The sequence below is a fragment of the Camelus bactrianus genome, chromosome X, assembly GCF_048773025.1.
Source record: "Camelus bactrianus isolate YW-2024 breed Bactrian camel chromosome X, ASM4877302v1, whole genome shotgun sequence".
NCBI classification, from domain to species: domain Eukaryota; kingdom Metazoa; phylum Chordata; class Mammalia; order Artiodactyla; family Camelidae; genus Camelus; species Camelus bactrianus.
Genome location: NC_133575.1, coordinates 28,196,820 through 28,209,364, shown reverse-complemented (window position 1 = coordinate 28,209,364; position 12,545 = coordinate 28,196,820). Strand labels below are relative to the sequence as shown.

Genomic DNA, 12,545 nt, shown 5'->3' with positions numbered 1-12,545 from the left:
ATCATATTTTCAGAGTTCTAAACAGAGGTAATAAAGGTGAAACCTTTTAAAAATCCACTAATGACAGTATCTTAAGTAATGTTTCACACACATGAATCTGAAGTGAATATACAAGGCCAGGCTAAGAGATGTCCTGGACATCTATTTAAAGCAACATTGTGCTAATGCAATATTACTGAGAGCAAACACACAGCTCAGTGAACTCTCCAAAAAGCTTAAAAGCGTTAACAGGTTCTTATCATGCCTTTTCTATTGTTAACATGGCTAGCCGTGGGTATTTTATTATATTGTCACATGTATAATATATAGTAGTGTCCCAGAGATTCTGATTTACTGAGTGATTTACTGAGGGAATGCTCTCAAGAGGAAAGAATAGGTAAAAGAAGGACAGAACAAAGCAGGAGGAGAAGCATGAAAAGGTGTAGTTTTAGAATCTAGATTCAACCTGATCCCACATGGGGGCTCTGGGATGTGAATTCACAAACAACTATCTGAGACCAGAGGGACAGTGGGCTGGGCCACTGAGGGAGCAGTGGTGATGAGACTTAGCCTCCTAGGCATCTCTCCATGAGGCATCTTCCTCCAAACAATGACAATCCTCTAAAGAAGGAGACAGACATCACCTGTCAGGACCAATGCCCATAACTGACAGAGGGATGGAAAACCCCAGTCACGAGAACTGGATAAGCCCAAACAGCATATATAAGAGGCTGCAATCTTAATGCTGCTTCATAAGAATAATTAGGAAGAATAACAGGTAAGTTACTGTTAATACCTGCTGAAATAGAAAAATAGTCTGAAAATGGCATTTGGTATGCTTCCCTAGTTATAGCATGTAAAATATAAAGGTAGTTGAGCAGATGCTTTAAGTTAGAGACAAGTACTAGTACAGACTTCCTCAAAAAGAGGAAAAAAAATCTTCATAGATATTTTTTCAAGCAACTATCTGTTGTTCCTTTGCTCCAGTCTGCTTAAAGAAGCTAGATGTCAATACTTTCACTTCCCAAAGCTCATTAGTGGAAAAATTCTGTTTTTGGGTAGTAGGGATCCTCATGCTGAGAATTTTCTAGGATATGTATGCCCTGAGAGTCAGGCTTATGAAGCACTGAGGCTATTTACATGAGAACTAAGAATAATCTTCTCCAAGGGAAGTGAGTCTAGCCACACAAATGAGATTCAAGAGCAGTGGTCCAGACTCAGAATGACTTGGACATTTGCTTCAGTGTGGGTAACACATACTCTCACAGCCCCCGCCTCTATCCCTGTAGCAGTCCAAGGAAGGGCAATAAAGGGAGAGTGAAAACTAAAAACTGCCTCACTAAAACTCTTCAAAGCTCTGAGAATATAAGCAGCCCTACTTGGTAACCAATATAACAAAGTGAGCCAAAATGGAGATAAAGTATATCTGCCTTACTCTAGGTGATACTGATGACAAAGGTTGCATCTACAAGGCAAAGGAAATAGAAGGAGAAATAAAGGCCCTGACCGTGGTTTGGAATAAGAGGCTTACACCACAGTCACATTATAAGTGGAGAAAATGGCAGAACAAAAATATCATCAATCACCAATCCACCTAGAATAAAATGGCAGATGCTACAGGTATAATTAGAAGAAATCTTAAGTCAGTTAGAGACCCACTGTCTTCAAGAGGCTGGGAAAAAGTAAACAAGCTACTTTTTGGGGGGGCGGGTGTAAAGGGTAATTAGGTTTATTTATGTTTTTTTTTTTTAATTGGAGGTACTGGGGATTGAACCTAAGGCTCCATGCATGCTAAGCATGGGCTCTACCACTGAGCTATACCGACACCCCTACAAACTACTTATTATGCTTATTGTGCTGCCCTGTCTATCCAAAGCCCTGTGACCTGAGGGTGACAAGTTACTTAATAAGATTGTTGGAATCCTGGTTTGCACATAAGTGGGAGGTCATGTAAAGAAGTTAGAAAATGGATCAGATTTAGGATAAAGGGATCCAGTCTGGGGCAGGAAGTGGATAGAAAAACAGATTTTAAGTCAAAAAGCAAAATGGTACTATTGTAACTTGTCCAAAAGGAAAGTGATTTGGTCTAACAGTTTTGGTTTTGATTTTTTTTTAAATGATGAGGAATTTTTAGTTATTTGAAATACACAGATGCAGAGAAATACCTCTGTTTCCAACATTTGAAAAAAATGTTATTGTGATAAAAAACTTAATATGAGATCTACCATATTAACAGATTTTTAAGGGCATAATATTTTTATATATAAACAGAGTGTTATACAGTAGAACTTATTCATCTTTCATGACTTAAATTTTATACCCATTGATTAGCAGCTCTCTATTTCCCCCTTCCTTAATCCCTGGAAACCACCTTTGTTTCTATGACTTTGTTTCTACTCTTTGTTTCTATGAGTTTGACTATTTTAGATATATCATATAAGTAGAATCAGGCAGTAATTGTCTTTCTGTAACTGGCCTATTTCACTTAGCACAATGTTCTCAAGGTTCAATCATGTAACATACTGTAGGATTTTCTTCTTTTTAAGGATGAATAATATTCCATTGTAAGTATATACCATATCATCTTTGTCCTTTCATCCATCAATGACATGCCCCAACATGTGTACAGAATCCCTCAGCAAATATAGACAACTTATTGATTTAAAGTAAGGAAATCACTATTTAATCATTAGGTAAGCACTAAATTAAGAGACTTCAGTGGCCACACAGGAAAAAGAATATAGATCTTACAGAATTAGTTCTGAGATGTCACTAAACAAAAAGTGACAATAATAAGAACAAACAAAAAATTGCAACAACAATGACTACTGAATGGAGGTGAGGCTGTCATTTCCATGGCTGCCATATTACTTATAATGTTTCATTTCTAAAAATAGAATTTTGAGACACACAAAGAAACAACAGTGAACAATTCGTACACAGGAATAAAAAGGCTGTCAACAGAAACTGTCCCTGAGAAAAGTTCAAGCACTGGACATATACACATACATTTATACATAAATGTGTTATATACAAATTGTGGAGTTAAAATCTACAGAAATTGAAATGAAAAATTCACTCAACAGGGATTCAAGAATAGATGTGAACTGGTTAAATAAAGAATCAGCCAATATGAAGAAAAAAATGTCACTTGAGTTTTTCTAGTCTGAAGAACAGAAAGAAAACAGAAAGAAGAAAACTCAACAGTCTCAGGGAACTGGGGAACCATTAAGTATACCACTATATGCAAAATGATAATCCCAGAGATAGAGAAGAAAGAGACAGGTCAGAAAGATTATTTGAAGAAATAATGGCCAAAAACATACAAAATTTGAGGCAAAAAACATGAGTTTAAATATGTAAGAATTTCAATGAACCCCATGTAAGATACTTTCAAAGATATCTTCCCTCAGACACATTTGTCAAACTGCCAAAAAGCAAAGAAAAGGGAATCTTGAAAGCGGAAAAAGAAAAGTGACTCATTATATACAAGGGATTTGCAATAACGTGAATAGCTGACTTCTCATCAAAACCCATGAAGGCCAGAATGCAGTGTGAAGACATATTTAAAGTACTGAAAGAAAAAGACTGCGAACCAAGAATTCCATATCCAACAAAGGTATTATTCAGAAATGAAGAAGAAATTAGGACATTCCAGATTAACAAAACTGAGAGACCTCACCACTAGCAGATCTTTACTGTAAGAAATACTAAAAGGAGTCCTTGAAACTGACATAAAAGGACATTAGACAGCAAACTGAATCACAGAAATAAAGACGTAAAGGTAAATATATGAGCAAATATAAACGATAGAAGTAGTTTTGTTTGTAAGTACTTTCTTTGACTATTTGATTTTTTAAAAAACGTATAAAGTAGCATAAAACTGTTGATAGGATATTGTGCAAAGATGTAATTTGTATGACAATAATAGTACAAAGGAGGGGGATGCTATATTGGAGCAAAATTTTTGTATACCATTTAAATGAAGTTGGTATTAATCACAATTACATTTAAAAAATATGTTAATTGTATTTTCCAGGGAAATTACTTTGAAAAAACTAAAAAATTTATCCTGAAAGAAACAAAGGAAGTTAAGTATTAAAACAGAAGACATACCGAAAACAAATAGTAAAAAGGGAAATGTAAATCTTTCCTTAACCTACTTCATTAGTGATTAACAGGTAAATGTAAAATAATTCAATACAGCAATGAAAAGGCTGAGATATGTGAAATAAACTTCAAAAAGTAATCTAAATCCATGTCATTTACAGGAGACACTCTTTAGATTCAAAAACACAATTCAGTTGAAAGTTTAAGGATGGGAAAAGGATATATATGCAAATAGTAACGAAAAGAGAGATACAGTGGCTATGCTAGGATTTGACAAAATAAATATTAAGATAAAAATTGCTATTAGAGACAAATAAGGACAATATACATAGTGATAACAGGCAATTCATCAAGGAGATATAACAATTATAAACACATATGCACCTAATGAAGCCACAAAGTATACAAGGAAATCCTGGCAGAATTGAAAGGAGAAATAAAAAATTAAATAATACTATTTGAGACTTAAATACTCTACTCTCAATTGTGATAAGTCAACTAGGTAGATGATCATTAAAAAATAAAAGACTTAAACAACACTATAAATGAAAGAGACCTAACAAACATCTATTGAACACTCCACCCAACAAGAGCAGAATGCATATACCTCTCAAGTATATGTGCAACATTCTGCATGGTAGACGGTATTTTAGGGTACAAGGTGAGCCTCAATACATTAAAAATGACTGAAACCATATAAAGTACGTTCTGCAACAACAATGGAATAGAAATAGAAATCAATAATAAAGTGAAATTTGGGAAATTCTCAAATATGTGAAAATTAAACAACACACTCCGAAATACATAATTGTTAAAGAGCAAATGATAAGATACATTTAAAAAAAATAATTTGAGATTAAAAAGAAACCAAACATACCAAAATTTATGGGACACACCTAAAGCAGTCCTCAGAGTGAAATTTATAGTTATAAATGCCTATATTAAAAAAGATGTTTCAAATCAATACCTAACCTTGCACTATAAGAAACAAGAAAAAAAAAAAAAACAGATTACAACCAAAGAAAAAAAGAGAAAATGGTAAATATTAGAACAGAAATTAATTGAATAAAATGGTAAATATTAGAACAGAAATCAATTGAACAGAAATTAATTAATAATAAAGGACAAAATTTTAGAAATCAAAAATTGGTCTCAAAAACATTATCAAATTTTAAAAACTGTTAGCAAGAATGACCAAAAAAAATAGAGTGAAGAATCAAATTACAGAAACATGAATAAAAAAGGGAAAATACACAGTTTACAGAAATTTAATAAAAGGATTATAAGGGAACACACTATACAGTTGTATATAAATAAATCAGATAACCTAGATGAAATGAGCAAATTCCTAAAAAGACACAAACTATTTAGATTGACTCAAGAAGAAATATAAAATCTGGATAGACTTATAGAAAGGGATTGAAGTAGCAATGAAAAATCTTCCTACATAGAATAGTCAAAACCCAAATGGCTTCATTAGTGAAATTTACTAAACATTTCAAGAAGAATTAATATCAATCTTCACAAAAATAGAAATGAAGAGAATAGTTCCCAAGCTATTCTCTCAGACCAGAGTAAGAGAAATTAACACTTCTATTTATGGTCAATTGATTTTCAACAAAGGTACCAAAATAACTTAATAGGGAAAAGACATTCTTGTTCTTTACATATGAAGTAAGGCTTTAATTAATGGAAAAGCATACTATGCTTTGAAGGAAAAAATACTCAATTATATGCCTTTTTTTCAGCAACTGGAAAAAAATAACTGATAGTTCATTTAGAAAAGCAAATGTGTAAGAATTGTCAAGAATTTCTGTAATAAATGTTTAATGAAAGAAAATGTGCCATACCAATTATATAAAGGTACAATAAAGTTGCTGTAATTTAAAAAAATATAAAAGTATAAATATAGATAAACAGACATGCTAGCCAGCTTTCCCAAAGCAAGCAATCCAAGAATACAAGCCAGATGTTGCAATGCCTTTTCTGACCTAGCCTTGGAAGTCACACACCATCACTTTCATAATATCCTATGGATCATATATCAGCTTTATGTGATGTGGGAGGGGACTACACAACAGCATGAGTACCAGGAGGTGAAGATGACTGGGAGTCATTTATGATGACGGTTACCACAAAATTCTAGTAAGAAATTTCTTAAAACTGTCTTAAGTACATACAGCTAATAATCTAAACTTCTGTATACATGATAAAATAATACGTGAAGAATAAGTTGATATATAAAAAAACAACAAATACAGGAGAAAAAAAAGTACTTACTTGGACAGAAATTTATAGAAACATTACACTCTTCATTTGGTCTCAGAGTCCCACTCAGCATGCTAAATTTGAATATGCCATTTTTAAAAAGTTTGCCAGTATTACTAGTTTTCAAAGTCCACTTTACATCTTTTTTGGAAACATTATGTAAGACAAGATCCTGTTCACACATAAAAAAAGAATAAATTTATAAAGATTATAATAGGAAACATAAAATTTAGTTTCTATTGCCACAGCAACGTGATGAGCCTATGCACAAAGTCAAGCAATTAAAAGTGGTAATCACAGATAACATGTTTTAAAACTAATGTTTGGCAAATAAAGGGGTATGCAAATACATTCACAGCCTGTTAACTATGAGAAGTATACAAAGGAGCAATGCTAGCTAGCAAGTATGCAGAGTAATAAGAAACTTCATTCATGATGGGGAGAAAGCAAATTAGTACACAGTTACTTCGGAAGACAATTTGGCAATTTCTAATAATGTTAAACATACACCTGCCAAATGACCCAATAATCCCACTTGTAAGTATTTTCTTAAATGAAATGAAAATTTATGTTCATATAAAAATCTGTATATGAATGTTTATAATACCTTTGTTCATAATCACCAAACACTGGAAGGAAAAACAAATAAGATTTCCTTCAACTAATGAATGTATAAACAAACTGTAATACACCCATACAATGGAATAAAATTCAGGGATAAAATAAGTGAAATACTATTACATGTAGAAACATAAAGGAGTATTAAATATATTTTGTTAAGTAAAATATATCAGACCCGAATTGCTACATATTGTATAATTAAATTACCTGTCACTCCAGAAATGCAGAATTATCTGGATAGAAAAAAATCAGTTGCTGCCAAGTGTTGGTAGGAGAAATTAAGGAGTAACACACAGAACCTTAGCGTGATGAAACAGTTCTGTATGATACTGAAGTAGTAAATAAGTTATTCTACACATTTTTCAAAACCCATAGAACTGTAAACTGCAAAGGGTGAACTCAAATATATATAAATTAAAAACAATCAATCAAGATGCTGGGGATCCCAGGATGGTCTAGACTGTAACAAACTATATCACAAATACATTAAAAAAAACTCACTGAAGTCAGCGGAAGTGGAGAGGAATAGCCCAAGAAACTTTAGAGAACAGTATTTTGACTGGAAACCATAATGCTAAAAACAAAAAGGTACCCTTCAAAAACACTGTACTCTACTTGGAAAATATGTCAACAATTTAACAGGTTGCAGATTAAAACTTCTGAAACTTCTTTATTAAGGATATCAGGGTTAGAAAATAAGTAAACACATTACAAATAAGAGAACCGGATTTCTCACCGTTGGAGAAAGGAGTTAAAAATGAACAAGGGAGAAAGACTAGAATGAATCTTGTGGTACTAGAGTAGAATCAGAGATACCAGTTTGAACTCAGGCTGGAAGGAAGGAACGGAGGGAAGGAGGGAAAAGAGGTCCTAGTGGCCAAAGCTGGAACAATATTAGCAACAAAATTAAAAATGTAATATTAGATTATGACTGAAATTACAAAATAAATATATATGAGTTCATAATGATATACAAAGTAATTAAATAAATAAATACATGGGGCAAGGGAATAGTCTTTCTTATGGAAAAATTCCAAATAATATATTTAAATATCCCCTCCAGAAGGTGGAACTTGACTCCTACTGGTTGATTATGGGCAGAAACTGATGACTCACTTCCAAAGCATAGAGTGTGAAAAGGGAAAAATAGTTTCTCCAACTGTACAGTAGAGAAACCTGGCATATATCACCAGTGATAAGTCATATAGATATCATGTACTCCCTTCACATAATATGACAAAAAGAACATTTCACCTCAGTGACATTCTTCCTCAAAACCCATGGAAAATAAGAACTCACTCTAGACAGGTGGAAAACATCAGACAAACTGAAACCGAAGAACATTCTGAAAAAAAAAAAAAAAAGCCAGACCAATACTCTTTAAAACTGATAGAGTCAAAAAATTAGCAAGATTGAGAGCCTGACACATATCAGAGGAGACTAAATACAATATGGTATCCTGGATGGACCCTGGGACAGTAAGAGGACCTTAAAATCTGAATAGGGTCTGTTGTTTAATATAGTTAATAATATTCATTACTAAAGTTAATATAGCTAATATTAATACAGATAATATTTAATAAAGTTAGTAATATTTTACTAATGTTAATTTCTTTGTTTAAAAAATGTTCTATGGTTGTACAAGGTACATCGTTGTGATGTCCCTGTAAATCCGGGAGCCATGTACCTAAATGGTGGGCAGATTAATCTTTCCAGTGCAACACACCATTAAAATAAAACCTTCAACTAGGTTTTTAAAATTACCTTTATTCTTCAAAATTTGAAGAATGTAGAATGATCCACACAATTGTCACCATAACAAAATATATTTTGTTTCTTTGTAAAGCGTGCTTGATTGATTTCAAATATTAAGGATTAAAAAAAAGAGTCAATTCTACTCCCAGATGTCTCTAAGTACTGAGACATCTATTTAGTTCTAATATTTGTGTACTCTGTAACAAAGTTCATTTGCACCTTATAAACAAAACATCTTTTAATACAGAAGATGAGCAGGGTATCATCCCAGTTATGTGACTGCCTCACATTTCTCATTTTGAAATTGAGGAAATGATATAAGATCTCTAAAAAAATCCACATTCTATATCCTAACCTCAGAATAGAATTGATCCATCATCTATGAAAGACGGTTTAATTTGTTTAGTATGTGTAGTACTGTATTCTTTTTCTTTACAATTTAATCAAAATAATACATGTACATCATTCAAAAGTCCTTATAAAAAACAGTTGACCCATTCAACTCTTTCTTAACAATAGTTTTGCTTCCCAGAAGCAACCAATTTTAGCCAATTCTTATTTCAATTTTCTCTAACAATTATAACCTTATTCCAAAAGTGATGCTGATAGGGCTTACTTTAAGTTTTTTAACTGCTGCCGTAACAAATTACTGCAAACTTAGTGGTTTAAAACAACACAAATTTATTATATTACAGTCATGTATCTTAGAAGGTCTGCAGATATCACTGGACTAAGACCAAGGTGTTAGAAGGAACTATGATACTTTCTGGAGGTCCTAGGGAAGAATCCGTTTCCTTGCCATTTTCAGTTTCTGGAGGTCAGACACATTCTTTGGCTGGTGGCCTCCCTGCACTATCTTCAAATTTAGCAACAGTGCATCTCTCTGACTTTTCTTCTGTCATCATGTTTCCTTCTGACCACAGTCAGGGAAGGATCTCTGTTTTCAGCCCCTGGTGTGATTAGAGTGGGACCACCTACTTACTCTCGGAGACTTCTCTTGCTTAGGGTCATTAATCTTCATCACATTATACATCAGCAAAGTATCTTTTACGATGTAAGGGATTATATTCACAAATTCTGGGGATGAGAAATTGGACAACTTTGGGGCTGTTGCTCTATTTCATGATTTACCAGTTTGGATACTGTCTTTTGAGTGCCCACTGCTAAGGATGAGGATTTAGCTCATTTACATCAGCTCCACTTCTCTCTCCATCTTCCAATTCTAGGTATTTATATATTTTAATTCTTCCATTAGTCACTTAGTAATTTTAAGCAATATATTTATATCTCTAGTTCCTTTGCTGTCACCTTTAGACAATATGCTTTAATTACTCACAATATAAAATGAGTTTAATTCCTCTTTCTTTCACCATCCCCAACCTTTCTATTAGACCAGGCAGGTAGCTGGAGATGAGCAGAGAAAGGGGGGCACAGGCCAAACGGCGGAAAACCATACATCTTGTGAACAATGGGGGTCCTTGGACACATCAAGAAAAACAGGATCCTCCAGACTGATTTAAAAAACCATACATTCTGGGCTGACAAGTGTTCTGGAGGCAGAAGGGTGGGACAAGACAGGAATCTCATCATCCAAACGTAACTTTTCGATCATTATGACCTCTAACCAAATGTAACCTTAAGCTTATGATACTCCTCATCCGAATGTAACCTTCTGTTCATTATGGACTCATCCCACTCCCCGATCAAGACTAAATGAGGACCAAAAACAAATCCCTTTTCCCTACCTGGGAAGGTGGAGCTGGGATGAAGATCAGAAAGGACGACCCCAAATCCCTGCCCTCCCAGTGAATATTCTCCCATTCCTTTATACACCCATATAACGAGCTTGCCAAGGAAACTAGGGGCAGCCATCCACCTGGGTCTGTCTGCTCTTTCCTTAGGAGTGTACTATCTATCCTTTAGTAAATCTTTGCTTTGCTTTCTTGACTTCTGTGTCTTGTTTCTTGATTCTTTCTGTGACAAGAACCTTCTAGTCGACATCTTTGTCAACTTCATCTTCACATACACATTTTACATATCATAAATGTGTTATTTTACATATAATACATCACATAAAATCACATTTTAATTCTGCTACATAAATTTATTAAGGTTTCTCCTTATTATATGTTTTATTATGACTATAAACATCATTCATGGCAAACCCAAGTAGTATATTAGAGTCACATTTCCTTCCCTGTGAGGCCAAGATGACTCAAAAGAGAAGGTTCTTATTGTCAAGATTATCTTTTATCATAGCAACTGAATTAAAATTTCAATGATATAAAATAATGTTGTGTTTATGAAGAGACTTTTTCTCTGGAATTCAACCCAATTTACATCCCTAAAGCCTCCCTTTTAGCCCCACATACAAGATCTTTTGCATCCTTGAAGTTACATTAAAGTTAGAAGTCTTGCTAACTTCTTATACTTGAAAGTCACATTTTCATTTCAGAAGAGATCCTTTACTGTTCTCCAACTATAATTTCATATAGCATGCTATTATTTTATGGAAGCAATGTTTAATATTTTCTCCATATAATTTTTTTCAAGGGTTTAGAGGTTCAAAAGTGATTGCAGAAAAAGTGACATGTAAGACAAAAAGGTGGACTACAAATACAGATTTCTACAATGTATGCATGAGCTTCTTTCTTATGCATCTCTCTCTTTTTTTCTTTCTAGATGAGGTCATAATTAGAAGAGAGGTAGAGATATCTATTAAGAAAAAAGAGTAGATTATCATAAAAGTCACTTTACTATATACCTGGACTTTTTTGGTTTTTATTATTGCCTCTCGCCATATTTACTTACCTTTACAGAACATATTTCACATTAATTTTAATCATAGCTTCCATTTGTATAAGGAGAGGAATAATTTAATTCTATTTCATGTATTTTGAACAGTTGAATTAAATATACACATGTATAAAATTAATGGCTTTATATGTGTTTGTATACTTTGGCAATTACTTTAAGAAATATGGCATATATATATGCAAGTTCTCTAAAAATGAAAGTATTCTTACAACACATGCTTGGGAGTAATCAACCCAATAAACTAAAAGCCATAATCAGAAAAAGTTGTAAACTGCATCAATTACCTATACATACCTGAGTTTTTGTGATCCTGTTATTAGGATCCATAGTATGTGATAGGATTTCAAACATAAAATCAGTGCTGGATAATCTCAATGGGGCTTGCAACACTATGAGAGGAAAGAAGACATACTGTTAAAATATTAATATACATAAGCTCATAGATAATTCTTACTGTAGTTTTAAATTTTTCTACCATTTTTATATTTGTAGCCAGAAAACAAAATTATCTTTAAAAACATTTCAGAAATATCTTGGTTCATCACATCTATAGTTCCGATTTTGTTTTTTTGATGGTAATTAATTATAAGTAAAATGAAAAATACACCCTGGAGACAATAAGAGTATAAAATATGCTAAATATTGACCTCAGGAAACAAGTAGACAAAGTTAAAATGATCTCCATACTAGAATATGACCAATGCAGAAGTACAGAAGTGAGAAGAAGTATAGAAAGAAAAATTATTGGAATAAATGGAAAATACATAGATGGCATATCATATAACATTTTACACATGAAACAAAAAAGTTCTAGGGAGAAAATGGCTATCCTACAGAAGATAAGGAATGGAAGTATCTGTAAAAATATATTAGAGAATGTATTATTACCTGCTGCAAAATGCTATATTTTTTAATATTTATTTTTTGGGGAATTTTAGATTCAGAGTTGAGCAGAAAGTACAGAGATTTCCCATAGGCCCCCTGCCTCCACACAT

The 12,545-nt window shown here is 33.1% G+C and overlaps 1 protein-coding gene across 1 annotated transcript in view; it reads right to left on the bottom strand.

The window, feature by feature from the left end:
* The window catches only part of CFAP47 (cilia and flagella associated protein 47), a 423,400-nt gene that overhangs the window by 325,980 nt on the left and 84,875 nt on the right, over nucleotides 1–12,545 (bottom strand). The window contains exons 23-24 of the mRNA XM_074358969.1: nucleotides 11,845–11,939; nucleotides 6,370–6,529 (exon numbers count right to left, since the gene is read on the bottom strand). Of these exons, the coding sequence (XP_074215070.1) occupies nucleotides 6,370–6,529; nucleotides 11,845–11,939 (255 nt within the window). The remainder of the gene's footprint in view (nucleotides 1–6,369; nucleotides 6,530–11,844; nucleotides 11,940–12,545) is intronic.